Source organism: Poecilia reticulata, linkage group LG20 (assembly GCF_000633615.1).
Source record: "Poecilia reticulata strain Guanapo linkage group LG20, Guppy_female_1.0+MT, whole genome shotgun sequence".
NCBI lineage: Eukaryota > Metazoa > Chordata > Actinopteri > Cyprinodontiformes > Poeciliidae > Poecilia > Poecilia reticulata.
In genome coordinates, this window is record NC_024350.1 from 22861392 (window position 1) to 22876136 (window position 14745).

Sequence of the window (14745 nt, forward strand, 5' to 3'; positions counted from 1 at the left end):
TTTCTGTCACAGTTTTTTTATTATTGTACGGTGTCCTTGAGTGCCAGAAAGGCGCCTTTGAAATAAAATGTATTATTATTATTATTATTATTATGGTCCTGGACCATCAGGACCATCATGGTCCATCAGGTCCTGATGGACAAGCTGGGGACAAGCTTGTCTGGGGACACTGCTTGTCTTGGCAAGACAAGCAGATCCCACCTGAGATGTTTTCTACCCGGCACAGTGGTGGGGGKGCCATCATGATTTGGGGTGCGTTTTCCTTCAATGGAACAATGGAGCTTCAGGTTGTGCAGGGGCGTCAAACAGCAGCTGGCTATGTGGAGATGTTGCAGCGGGCCTCCCTCATAACTGAGGGCCCTCGTCTGAGTGGTAATGATTGGGTTTTCAACGGGACAATGCTGCAGTTCACAATGCCCGCATGACAAAGGAGTTCTTCCAAGAGAATAACATCACTCTTTTGGACCATCCTGCATGTTCCTCGGATCTAAACCCAATTGAGAGCATTTGGGGTTGGATGGCAAGGGAAGTTTACAAAAATGGACATCAGTTCCAGACAGTGGATGCCCTTCATGAAGCCATCTTCAACACTTGGAGCAACGTTCCCACTAGCCTCCTGGAAACACTGGATCAAGCCTAGACGATTGTTTGAAGTCATCAACAAGAATCGTGAAGCTACTCATTACTGAGTCCTTTTTTTTTGACACTTTGATTTCTGTTTTGGGGGGCTTGGGTTTTTTTTTTTTTGAGCTATGGTCTTAAACTTTTGATCAGCTGAAAAAAATCATGTTTGAGTGTAAATGCAGTTTTCAATTAATTCCCCGCTCAAAAGTTTTTGTCTCTTACGCTGATTGCTTCTTTTAACATTGTGAAGCTCTACTTAGAACCTTCTTAAGATCCAATAGTGCAAAATGCAAATTCTTGCAGTTTTTTAACTGGTCTTAAGATTTTGATCAGGAGTGTATATAGGTTGTCCTCATGGGTCGCTGTTCAAAGTGTCCACATATCTTTTTCTGTAAACTAAGGTGTAGCTTTGTCAGCAAGCGCTGTGAAAAGGTCACTTGATTTGATATTGCTAAATTTCAGGAGGTGCTTGTAGGATGAACTTCAGTTTGGGCCTTGGATTGGACCTGCTAAAGTTAAGCATTCAACAAAAATCAGCTGTTCTCATAGTTGTTAGAAACAGGTGCTCACATCTCAATAGGAGTCTTAAAAATTTGTGTTTTTAATAAACATCTAAACAAAAAGCGTTAACTTTTGAGATGTAACTGGAATCCTGTCAACCTTTGGCTGGCACATTAACCCGTCAACGCTATACTGTTGAACTCTCGTTGCAAAGCCTCAACATTTTCTAAGCTGCAGCTCTGGTTTAAAGTTGCTGCTTAGTGTTGTTATCAGTGTGCAGAAAGTGAAAGATGGAGAACTGTTTTATTACAGACAGATCTAGTTAGTGGACTGTTTATTTTTACAGTCATAAGAAGCTCGTTCTGCTCTTTGAGCCAGTTCTCATCAATCATGCGCTGCCTGCCTCACACAGGAAGCTGTCTGAAAATTGCTGATGCAAGCACAAAGAAAGCAGCAACTGGAGTTTTTTTTTTTTTTTTTTTTTTAACGATGTCTTGATTGGCTCTCATCCTATTACTGCTCTGTCTATCTTTGCACTGAGAAACCTGAAAGAGAATGGACAGCTAGTTAACCTGATCTAATTGAGGCAATACTGCACATTTCCATGTGCATTTGGCTTCACTTGCACTCAAGCACTGAGTTTGAACCCCCCTAAACTTGGCTGTTTAGCATCTGATTGGTGCTTTTGGAGAACAAGTATGGTACCCTTTTCAGGTTCGGGGTTATTGGCCGCAAAGAATCAAAAATGCTAAAATTTCTCATCTTCTCTCGGAGCATCCCAGCTCGCCATTGTTGTTTAAATGCATATATTTCATTATACTTTGCTCCTAAGAAGCCAGATTTTCTTGCAATCGTCCTTCTTTTACTTTTGAACATATATAACAGATTAAATTTTGCAGAGATTACAACTATTTAATTTTTAACTATTTATTTAACTATTTAATAACACAAAATATTATATAATATAATGTTTTATTTCTGTAATTATTAAAAGCTGTTACCTAATATTTGAGAGAGAGAAAAAAAACAACTCTCACTACAAATACAACATCAACTAAAACACAAAGCCTCTTCAGTCTCTTAACACTTACGTATGGAATATTCACTTATCAGAGAATTTTGTCTGGCCATCATTTGATTTCTTGTTGAATCTCCATTAGTCTCGTTTTCTATCAAAAGTTAATTCGTGCAGATATTTTTGAATGCTGATAACCTTGTTTGTTCTTCTCAGACTAAATAGGTTTAGTCTGGAAGCTAAATAGCCTGTTTAGTTTCCAGACTATTTCCAGTCTCCGTGTTGGTTTTTGGTCCTTCCCAGCTTGCTTTAAACTACAGTAACAGTCAGTAATCCTGTCAGGTGACAGATTACGTGATGATTCTCGTATTTGATATACTGGTTTATGTAGTGCTGAGTAAACACTTCTGGAGGGACTGTCAGTCTCACCTCAACATCTGCACAGCATTGTACAATACGTCTTTACTAATTTCTTTCTCCCGTTCTTCCCTTTCTCCTTGTGCAGATGCACCATCAATCTGTTTCTCTTCCCCTTTCTTGCTCTCCTGCTTTTTATTTCTTGCACTGTAAAAAGTTTAGTAACCAATTATTGTAGCAATGACACGTCTCTCACACTTGGCTGTCATGTCGGCTGCCATTGTCTCCTTCTTGACGAAGGAGACACTGTTTGTAATTTAATTGACTTTGCGCTGCATCAACTGAAGTGGCAGTGATGGACAGATGGCAGGAAAAAGAAGAAGCTTTAGTTCTTGCCAGCAATGAGTCACTCAACGTCTGAAGCTGCTTGCACACTCGCTCAGCCTATTGTCAGCTTGCTTCCGTCAGCTACAGTGTATCACAATGATCTCTAGAGGCTTTGGCATCAGTAATGGCATGTTTTAGACAGCTATAATAAAAGATGCAAAGCAGAACGTGGACTGACCAGTTTATATGCTGTCTTTGAGTAAAGACTAGGGCAATTTTTTGGTAAATTTAACAGATTGTACTCTAGTTATTGTGTAATACTCATGTTATTCTTTATTATACTGCATAATGCATTAAAGTACCCAGATACTCTTCTAATCTTTTCATATTGTCTTTAATAATGTTTCTTCAGGCTTTCTAAATATCTTTTTTGGTCCTCTTCACTCGCTTTCTAAGCCTTATCCGACCTTTTACTGAGGAATTTTTTTGTTTCGCCTCTCAACTCTGATCTATGACTCAGCCACTCAGTCCTGGTCATTTTGCTCTTTCGTCACATTGTATTTTTGCATTTTGATCTATTTGTTGACCCAAGACTGAGCTGTTTGTGCTTCTGACTAACAACTACGACTAACTAGAAGTTACTCGTTGTTATTTTGGTTTGATAAGGAGTCAAATGGTCTAAACCGGCATCTGGATCAAATCTTCAGAACGTAATATGCAGTTAAAGTAAGAGTGAGATTTGAGGAATTTTTATGAATAATCTCCACAATTCTTCAAAAATACTGAACTACCAAGAGAATTAAACTGATATGCAAAGGTTTAGTACTTGGATGTGATACCATACTTCATTTCCAGGTATCAGATAGGGTATGGTGAAAAGTAGAAAGCAGGAGTGGATGAAATAGTGAAATAGTGATTCCTGGATCTAAAATAGATTTTTTAATTGCCGAAAGGTCAAATCGAACAGGAGACTCAAACTTGGCACACAAACAGAACTTTTTCACATTTATTTGGGAAATAACCAAATTTTGTTGCTGATTATTATAATTTTTTTGTGTTACATAGTAATGACAGATAAAAGAGAAGCAAGGAATAGCTTTACTAGATTTGACAATATATGAATGTAAGGACCATCCATTACTTTTGCATGTGCTTCATATCATAAACTCAACAGATGCAACTGTGTGTTATTTTATATGAGCTAGGAAAAGAGATAAAAAGAATAATATGGACTAAGTACAGAAAAGTTGTCTTTTATGAAATATTTCAAGTTTTGTATAACATCTTTACTCATTAGGATTAATTGTTTTGATGCTTAAAACTGGTTTAATGAAGTTTCAGTTTCACAAATGCAACAGAAAATATCAATACAGTCAAAAAGGTATAAAATATGAATTTTTTTTAATATTGCTATTTTGAAATGATTGCACTTTCATTCATTTTTTTCACTGAGTTTTACATTTTAAATAAAAATAACTACAAATATTACTGTATCCTAACCACTGACAATCTAGAAAACTATTTACAGATGAGATATAAATTATTTATATATCTTCACCTCTTATGGTTCTTATTGCTTTCAAGCACTCGATTCTTGCTAGAGGAAGGGTTTCACTTTCTGGTGTGAACTCTGTAAAAATACAGTTAAATTATGAATCTTTTTCTATATATCACCACTCACCTTTGCTGCTTCTATCATCATACAGATCAAATCTACAGTGAATTTTGATCAATCTTGTCGCAGAACTAAATCAAACGGCTCTGGCTGAGCTCACGGCAGTAAACAGAGGGCATCAAGTGGGATTTGAGGAAAATACGTCAGTGGCTAAATGCGTAACCATCTTCCTCTGCTTGCGCAAAACCAGTGAGTCAAGAACGTCAAAGCTACTGGGAATACTGGGATGGAAGTAGCAGAGAGAGGGAGAGAGAGAGAAAGACAGAGGAGAGAATAAAAGAGACGGGAATGGAAAAAGGTGAAATCAAATAACAGGAAAAAGGAAGGTAATGGAGGGATACTTAAATGACAAATGGCATTATTGAGAGTGCAGCTTAGAGTCAAGTATGTAAGGTTGAATAATGGACCACACACGGAAACAACCTGAACTTTTCTGCGCGACTGCAATTTTTTTTTTAGTGGACTTCTATAAAGCCATGATAAAAGTGACTTAATGTGAATATGGGAGCTTTCAGGCAATGAAGGGGTGTGCTGCTGTAGCTGCTTCAGCCACAGTAAGTGATTATGTCAGATAGAGGAGGCTGCACAAGCTGACTCAGGACCTTTTCCTCCACTCTCGCTATTACAGCTGTGATTTGTATGTTCTAATGTAGTCATCACCATGCAGTCGCTCCATGTAGGGGTCGCTGGTGGTCCTGGAGAGCCGACCTCTGCTTAATGAACCGTGATTAACAGTGGAGACTCCAGGATCGTTACCTAAAACCTCCTTGGGTGGATAGAACATTTTTAATAGTCTGGTACAACCCAGCACCCACTCTGGGTTCATTCAAGAAGAGAGTCCTTGTTGTAGTTCCTAACCACATGACAGATGCTTTAGAGAAATATATTTTGTTATTCAGAAACCATCAGTTCCCTCACAGAATAAATTATTTAAAAAAGAATACAATATACAAATACAATTTAAATATGAATTTCTGAACTTGTGTTTTTGGAGTAAAAATCGTATCTCCATTTTGCCCCAGTACATTGTGAGTTCATCATTTACTTCCTCTAGTTCACATTTGTTAAAAAAACATTCTGTTCCTATATCCATATTAATCTGTTCATTTCTAGTTGTAGGGAAATATGCTGATGATTTCTAAAGATAAAACAGTCATAAAAATGTTCCAATCTCACACATCAATGCAAAGTTTAGAGATATATCAAGTTTTAAATAAAACCAAAATAAAATCTAACTCATTTTAAAGTCCACACGTCTAAATCAGGACTTCAAAGCTGGATGTACTCTTCTATTTATCATTAAAGCTGCAGCATGCTTTAACAGCACTGTCTGAAATATCCCCTGTGGTAATCTCAGAATTGATCATTTTGTAGATGGAGTGAGAAGTTCTACTACAACCATCATCTTGATAGGAAACGTGGGTGAGCTTTATATGTAAATATGTAAAGCGAACAGATTTCTCCTCCCCCATATGTTGGACTGTTGAAACAGTTTGTCTGCGAGCGTCATGAAACGGTTGCAACCTTTGGTTTAAAGGAGATGGCAACTAATAGTTGATTTATCATGGTCAGTATGACTGTTGTTTTTGAACTTTTAAGTTGACTAGTTATTGCTAATAATTCTTGTCAGAGCCAGGGAATAAAGTAAAATGTCTATATTAATGCCTCCATCACTTTAGTGTTTTGATTTAAAGTTTTTACAACAAGCCTTCATTCACCAGACTGGTTTAAACACAGAGAGCTTTTAAATCTCTGGGTAAGGTGCTGGTTTGTTGCGTCTCCAATCGACTGCTCTCTTTACTTCCTTGTCTTTATTTTATAAATTGCCATGCGGCGTTTGGGTTAAACTGTTTCCACGGATTCTGGTTCAAATCCTCATTTTTACCAGGGCAAGTTATGACTTGATGAAACCAAAACTGCCCTGGCGTAGCATTCATTGGAGTCAGTTAATTACATTTACTTGTACTAAAATATGGTTTTATCACAGAAAATAGCAAGTCAGAAAGTTTTCAAATTGACATAAAATATCTGACAAGGTGAAAACAAACTGATGCGTGCTTGGAAAAGAACTAAAACTGCAAAAGTATTAGATTATGAAAAGGACAAAATAATCACCATGTCAGAAAGAATCAGGATATTGCTGCTTTTCATCAAGGGCTGAAGTTTATATAGTTTTCCAAGTTTAAGTTAATAGAAAAATGTTTGCGCAGTGAAGCAAAGAATCAAGAAAATCATTGGTTATCATCTCTTTTTGGCCACATATTTTTTTGTATCTAAACAAGCCAAAACTGTAACATTTTAGCAGACGATAAGATAATTAGTTTGGCCGTAAATTTCATGGTACATTATCTAAAAGCATTCAGTTAAATTTTACCCAGAATAACAAATATCAACCTAATTACAGCATTAGATGAATGTCATGAGATTCCCTGATATAACTTCTTAGAAGGACAGATTTCTAAACCCGTTTTAACTCATTTCAAGGAGATGTTTTTCCCGAATGCAAAGACTGTAGAGATTTTTTTTCCTGGTTATGCAACGCTGAAGAAGTGGCAGCAAGAACCCTTCATTAGCAGAATTAATTCGAGTTTTCCGAGAATCAGTTTTATGGAGGTTTCTCGATACCAGCTGCTTCAAACAGAGCTCCGATTGTCTCTCGGCCTGAAGAAGACCTAAATGTCATCATACCACTGCCGTATCGTTATTAGCGGGTTTTGTGGGAGTGACGCTATGCTGTCGGGGTCAGCACAGCATCGGGTCAGGAGGCCTGTAGTGTCGGGTCGCCCCGGGTCCTTTCTGTCGCTGTGTGTTTTTGTCAGAGCTGCCAGCAGAGTGCAGCCTTCACAGACGGCGTTAACGCCCTCCTCTCTGGTCCGGAGCATCTGCGTCCTGCCCTGAGAGCAGCGGTGGCAAGTGTCAACACGGCACATCAAAACATGTGCGACATTCGGACAGAAGCGTTGGCTTGTGGAGTTCTTTGACGCCGACATTGTTGCGTAGAGCTGATGCTACAAGATTTCTTGCAGACATGATTTACTCAAGTAGTCATTGTGACTTTAATGTAACTTCTTTAAGATATTAGACTGTCATCATTTTCCGTCCATACCAGCTCACCTTTAGAAAAAAAAAAAAAACGTATTTACCCACATTTAATTGATATAATTTCCTTCTTCATTAGCTTGTTTAGTCTAAAGAAGCTATAATCACACATGTTACATTTATTGATGAGGACAACATTTATACTAAAATGAAAAATCTTTACTTATTTTAATGAGCAGCAATGATTAAGACAGAAACATTAGGTTTCTTCAGAATATTTTGACAAATGTTTCTGCAGTATTGCCAAATATTTTGTGTTTTTATGTGTGAAACAACTGCCTGTCAGATGTAGTTTTCACTTATTCATTCTCCTGTCCTGATCTCTTCTTACATGAAGGCTCTCTTGTAGGATAAGAGAGCTTTTGATTAAACAATAAGTTGTGTAATCAAATGAGCTGCACTCAGGTTACTTAATAATGTAATTTAGTCTTAATTTACACAAATATGTGAAACTTTTGCGGCATCCGGCCTGTCACAATCTTTCCTTAGTTTTACAGCATCATCGTAAAACTATGTCAAATCTTTGCTTTGGTGCAACCGATCGATGTCAAAATCACAACAAAGTTTTCATGTCAGCAGTTAGAAAAGACTGTTCCTAAAAATGTTAAGATTTGTTTTTACTTTGTTTGAGACAAAGATTTTCAGGCAAAGTAATTTTATTTCTTAACGGAGTAAATTAAAGTTATAATTTCATATACAAGAGGTTGGCACATTTGGTTGCATTGTTGCCTTGTAGCATGAAGATCCTGGGTTTAAATCCAAGTTGGAGATCTTTCTCTCTGTACATATTCTCGGCACTCAGACTTCCTCCCATAACCCAGAAATATGACTTTTAGATTAATTAGCCTGCGACGTTAAAGTAATTATGTGTGCAAACCAGAATCCAATAAGTCCCAGGATTCTGGTTTGCACACCAAAATCCTGGTATGCAAACCAGAATTCTGGTACCAAGTACAACATGAACTTTTTCAGATGTCGTCATTTTTTATGTGATGGAGCAACACAGAGTCGCGTTTTATTGTCACATTAAAACTTATATTTAATCAGTAGAGTCCACTTAAGTGTAATTGAAGCTCAGTATAAACACAGCTGTTGTGTGAAGGCCTCAGTGGATTTTCCTTAGAGAGCAAACAGCATCCTGACAGCAAAGCAGCACAGCAGACAAAGGACAAACTTATGGAAAAGTTCAAATCATTTTATACAATTTGTCAAGGTTTGAACATATCTGAGAGCTCTGTTCCGTCCATCATCTGGGAAAAAAAGGGAGCATGGAAGAACGTCAAACCTTCCAAGAAATGGCCGTCCGCCCAAACTGGCAGGACACTAATCAGAGATGCAGGCAAGAGGCAAACTAAAGAAAACAATTGTTAAGAGAAAGAAGGAAAGTACTGCCAAATTATAGAAAATGTGGAATAAGGTACTCTGCTCATAAGAGAACAAAAGGAAACTTTCTCACCTAAAAGTGACAGCTAGAAGAAAATAAACAATATCACTCACACTAAAACATGGCAGTGGCAGGATAATTCTGGGGGATGCTTTTCTTCAGCAGAGTCTGGGAAGCTGGTCAAAAGTAACTGGAAGATCAATGAAGCTTAAATGCGACGTAGTGCTGGGAGAAAACCATTTAGTGGCAGATAAAGTCTCGAGACCAAGGCAGAAATGAACTTTCTGGAGAGAAAACGACACTAAACATGCAGCCAGAGCAACAAGGAATAATCTTTTGGTGTTTATTGGTGTCCTCGGGTGTTTATGTTAAAAAAAGTTTTATTTTTCTTCCACTCCAAATCTATGCTCCTGAAATCACAATAAAATACATTGAAGTTTGTTGTTTTAACATTAAAACCATAAAGGAGTGTCAATACTTTTGCAAGACTGACATTGGACATGCAGCAAAGTACATTCTATATCTATTAGTGCAAAAGAAACTCAAATGTATGCACTGTTGACTCATGACCACCATTCATACAGAACATGCAGTTTCTAGAAATGATTGCTGCAGAGACACGAGGAGCAGATGAACTGACTGTGTGAGGGGGAAAAAAAAAAAGAAGAAGAGGGGTGATGGAGGAAAAGGGTTGAGGTAGAGAAAGAAGAAATGCTGAAATGGCACAGTGGAGCTTGTAAGAAGGAGTCGGGAAGAGACACTCTGACAAGCCAAGTCACAGCGTGAGAAAGGGAGAGCTTGCACCAGCAGTGGCAGCAGCTTCATTATCATCGGCGGGAGAGTCGGTCACATGCAGCCACACCGGGACTCTCGCAGATGAACCGTCAAGCGTCGCTCGCGGAGTAGTGCGAGGCGCCAGCGACGCAGCAGGACGGGGAAGCTTGATGGAGGGGATGAGGAGCATCGCTGCCACCTGACTCACTCTGGGAGTCAGCCTCAGCACCTGCAGCGGCACGCCGAGCTCTCCCTCCACCAAGGAGTCTGAGGCAGACGAGGGGGAGAGAGCTGCTGAGATTATGCGCGGGGCAGCGAGCTCCAGCGGATTCCCCATCTTTGCCAACAGCGACAGCGGCGGCAGCAGCAGCAGGGGTAGTTGGAGCTTTGGCTCTCCAGACGACAGCAGAGCCAACTGGAGCTGCAGCAGAACAAGGAGCTCCGACTCTGAAGCTATTTATTTATCCGGGGATGAAAGCAGCATTCGCAGCCCTGGCGTAAGAGGAACCAGCTGCCGATGTAGCCACAGTGTTGAATGTACCTGTAGCCAAAGCAGTGACAGCTGCTGCAAAGCTGGTGCAAAGGACACCTCAGCGGTGCAGTTTGGTTTAGTTGTAGTAGCAGCAGGGGGGGGCAGTGGCTCAGGACACTGAATGACCAGTGTGGCTCATGAAGGCCACCTGGATCCGCTTGCTGAAACGAGCCAAAGGAGGTCGAGTCAAGAGCTCCGATGCCTGCGTAAGGAGGATTTTCTACCATTTATGTTGTGAAAGTTGCTTCTGTGCATGCATTCGTGTGTAATTCGTGGAGTCTGTGCTTTCCCAGTGCATCCATCGCCAGCGCGAAGTGTTGGGGTTCAGCGTGGCGGTGTTGTGACGATGAGAAGTTGTGTGTTGGTATCAGTTATGGCTGTCAGATTCTGGGCAGAGCTCCAGATCACCTCCATGCGACCCACTGGGACGGCTGCTCATGATCACGTCTCTTATTTAAAGGTGACACTCGAGGGAGGCCAGGTGCGCTCACCTGCATCTTTCGCAACCAAACATACCTCGCAAGCAGTAAATTTCATTTCACTTGAGTGTGGCATCGTAACCTTGAGCAGGTGTTAAACTGCCGCTCATTGCTTTTCTAATCAAATCTGATTAGTAAGACTGGATCTGTTTGTTTTTTATTTATCTCTTCTCTGTAGCAAAGTGGGGAACATGAAAGACATTCAGATGATTGATGAGCAGCAGGGTTTTGCGTAAGATGGAGGGCGTGAATATGACCCACCTTGTTCTGTCTAGAACAACAGCACCTCCTGGGTTGTCTCCTTTGCATAAGTCAGATGGTGCAAGAAGAGAGGATGAAGTGGTATGATCTTGGTTTGGTAATTCTAATCATGCACAGATTGAGGGGAGGCTATTTTTAACTCAGACAGCAGAGTGTAATGGTGCAGTGAGATGAATGAAAGACCTTGTGTGAGTGGCTGCCACAGGAGCGTGCAGGTAAGGATAAAAGGTGCACCGACTCCGCTGGATGAAAGACGAGCTGCTTTTATTCGCGGTACTTGATGACTGTCTTAGAAAAATGAAGGGGTGTTCCTCATTCACAAACGGAAGCTCTGTGCCACATTATTAGGACGATTCCATTCATATTTAAGTGTTTACACAAACCTTGAAATAAATTAATAATCTAGTGCAGAAGCGTAATCTCACACAAGAATGTTTAGAAACACACAGCTGTTGATTTGAATAAATGTAATTTATTGGAGGGAAACAAATCTCCCTTCAAGAAAGAAATCACCAGTGCAGGAAGGTTGTGAATTTTTTTTTTTGAAGAACCCTTTTTTGTCAATAAGACAATGAATTGTGTACCATAAAATTTTACAATGTTAGAGCCAGGGGTGAAAGTAAGGGGATACGGCAGGGTACTGCGTACCCCTAAAAGATTTAGCTGGGGTACGCAGTATCTGCAAGAGAGGGGAGCAGCAGTCTGCTGTAAAATAAAATGAATGGGTTCACTGTGCAGCCGTGAGTGATTAGTTTTTCAAGAACAATCTAAAACACGACTTAATCAGTTAATAAATAGCTTTTTTCTCATTTCATATTGTTTCTGAACCGTTTGTGCTTTACGCAGGGGTGCAATATGTCGATCGCGGAAGGTTTTGAGTCGATCTCGGCATTAGGTGACAAACTGAACGTCGCCAGGACGCTGAGACCCGCACTTCCTCCTCTGACTCGCTTAAAACGTTCGTAACTTTATTAAAGAACAACAACAAAAATCAATAAAACGTGTTCAAATTAATGACCCAACAGCAATAATGATCTCAGTAATTATTGTTTCAACAAGGTGTTGCACAATTCTGTGCGTTTCGGTTCCATTACCAAAATAACTAGCAGAGCAGGAGTTTAAAATGAACTAATCAACTACAGCTGTGTCCAGGAAGGCTTATTAATAATCGCAAAATAAATATCAAGCCTGCAAACCTAGTATCGTAACGGAGTGAGTGTTTTTAACGTAATCTCTGGTCGGCTTGTGTAGCGCAGGCGGTTGCCATGGCAACGGGTGTGCTTAAATAACAGAGAGAGACGGAAAGTAAAAAGGTGCGAGTGGTTTAGAGTTGATCACCTGTTCAGGTTGTTTTGCTTTTGTTTACCTTTGTCTTGGTGCATCACAGCCGCTGTAGTTTCTGAACGTTCAATAAACGACAAACTTGAACTAATTACCTCGTTCTTTGTGAGTATACTTCAATCGCAACAAACATCAAACACGGTAAACATTAAGTATCTAACAAACAAATGGCTTCTACCGCGATAATTATGTGAAATTAAATTAATTGTCTAATTAAAAAAATAGTTTGGTGCTGTCGGGCTCAGAGTCTGAGAAGTTTTTCCTTTATCAAACTATTTTTTTTTGCCTCTTATTTAGTGGAAATATTGATGTTGATGAGACTTTCTCCAAAATGATAACCTTTTTCAACCTTTATAGCTCCACTCCACTCAAATGACAGTGAAATAAAATCCAGTCCAACATCTGGTTTGAGGTGATTCCTCTGGAATCTGTTGGAAAAATATCCCAACTTCAGAAGATGAGCTTTTAACCTAACAGCTCTGTGGTTCCTCCTGTCAGTATGAGAGTCAGGGTGAGGAGGCACCATGTTAGGAAGAGAAGTGGAAGCTGCAGGATCTTCAGAACAAACAGGTCATGATGCTGGGCTACTGATTATCTCTGTCTGGACACAGGATCAATAGAACCAGTTTAAAAGCTAAAATGAATGGTTATATGCCAGACATGGAAAACTGGGATGCACTCCATGCCATGATGTTCAGGATTTAGGTCTCATGGCATCTCAAGGTGTCAACATTGCAGCCAGTGGGCTGAAGGAAATACAGCTTTATTTTGTAACAATTAAAGAGCTACCCAGCTTTTATTGCTTCGCGAAAAAATTCATCAGCACAGAAACTCCAAATTTATTTTTTATTTTTTTTGTCATAGTACCCCCAAGAACTTAAAACTACTTTCACCCCTGTTTAGAGCATACAGTGAGATGGATCTTTGAGTCACAAATTTGATCAGATGCTCCTCTCTTCTGCTCACTTTATGGATTTTCTTTTGGATTTAGGTCTAGGAGTCTTAAATTCTTCAATTATTTCAATATTATCGCTCAGAAAGTCTAGTTAAGGTTTTTAATACCAGGTCTTAAAATGTGTATCGTCAGCTATTGCTGCTTTTTTTTTTTTTATTACCTTTTTTAAATTTAAAAATACTGCCACTATTTTACAATAATGCATTAGTGTATTTTATTTCAGGATGTTTAAATTGGGTATTGGAAGTGTAAAAGCACTGCATTTCCATGGCATTATTAAAACAAATACCAAATTGTTCATACTTGCAGTTAAGAATACACAGATATGAAAATTTACACTGGTATTCGAAATTAATATTGCTATTATAGCAGATATCTTAAGCAGATACTTAACAGGCAAACAGATGGGTGTGTAGATGATAACTTTTAATGTGATTTTTTTTTTTCTGCAGTGGATTAATTAAAACCTCCAAGGTTTTCAAAAATACTTCTATTGTTCCCAAGCTGTGAGTTCATCTTTGTTCAGTTGTAGTTGTTGCTGAGGTGCCGCTGTTTGTGTTTCCACAGGGTTCGGCCGACTCTTACACCAGCCGTCCATCAGACTCCGATGTTTCCCTTGAGGAGGATAAGGAGGCAGCGCGCAGAGAGGCAGAGCGACAGGCTCAGGCACAGCTCGACAAAGCCAAGGTTGGATTCTTTAAGCCAGGGATCGGAAGCTCACTTTCCCTTGTTTACCTGGCAACGTCAAATAGCACTAAAAGGGTCACTTTGAATGATTTAAAAAGCATTCTGATAAGGTTTTTTGTGCGATCTCAATTTTACAAAAAGAAAAAAAGTTTCCGCTCTGTTTTGTGGAATTTGTTTCTTGTTTACTACACAAAAACAGTGCAAAAGCTTCATATAACAAATATATGTAAGAAATAGAAATTATCATCAGTTAATGTAACCCACCTCTATAAAATCAGAAAAGACTTAACAGCATTGGCCATAAAGAGGCAACTGGCCATCCATCTGGGTAGAGTTATAATGTCATCACCAAACAATTTGAATTCCATCATTCCATCTTAAAGAAGATTATTCATGAATGGAAAATATTTAGGGTAGGTTCCAATCTGCATCTTAAACTTTACCCATAGATCTGCATGCTCATAAAAAGTCCTAAGTCTGATCAATAGGTATTAAATTGGATTTAGCAAAGTCCCACATAGATCTATTAATTCTGCAGTTTTGAATATGTAACAATTCTGACATAAATACGCTGATGTTCTATGATGGTGTAAAAGAAGGCATGTTTCTGGACATCACTTTATTTAAATTGTGACATCCCTCCTTTTCTGAAGGTCTGGTACTATATAATTTGATTTGGTGGTCGACTCCCCCTAGTGGTCTGGAGCACCTCCATTCTGTGGGGAAAGTTTGCA

General features: G+C 39.2%; 1 protein-coding gene across 8 annotated transcripts in view; it reads left to right on the forward strand.

The window, feature by feature from the left end:
• cacnb2a (calcium channel, voltage-dependent, beta 2a) overlaps positions 1 to 14745 on the forward strand; it is a 71110-nt gene that overhangs the window by 34556 nt on the left and 21809 nt on the right. For 6 of the 8 annotated variants that reach the window (XM_008396703.2, XM_008396706.2, XM_008396707.2 and 3 more), the window contains one exon: positions 13892 to 14011. In XM_008396703.2, the coding sequence (XP_008394925.1) occupies positions 13892 to 14011 (120 nt within the window). Of the gene's footprint in view, positions 1 to 10405; positions 10495 to 13891; positions 14012 to 14745 lie in introns of those variants that run through there. The other 2 variants (XM_008396705.2, XM_008396710.2) reach the window with 1 other exon arrangement.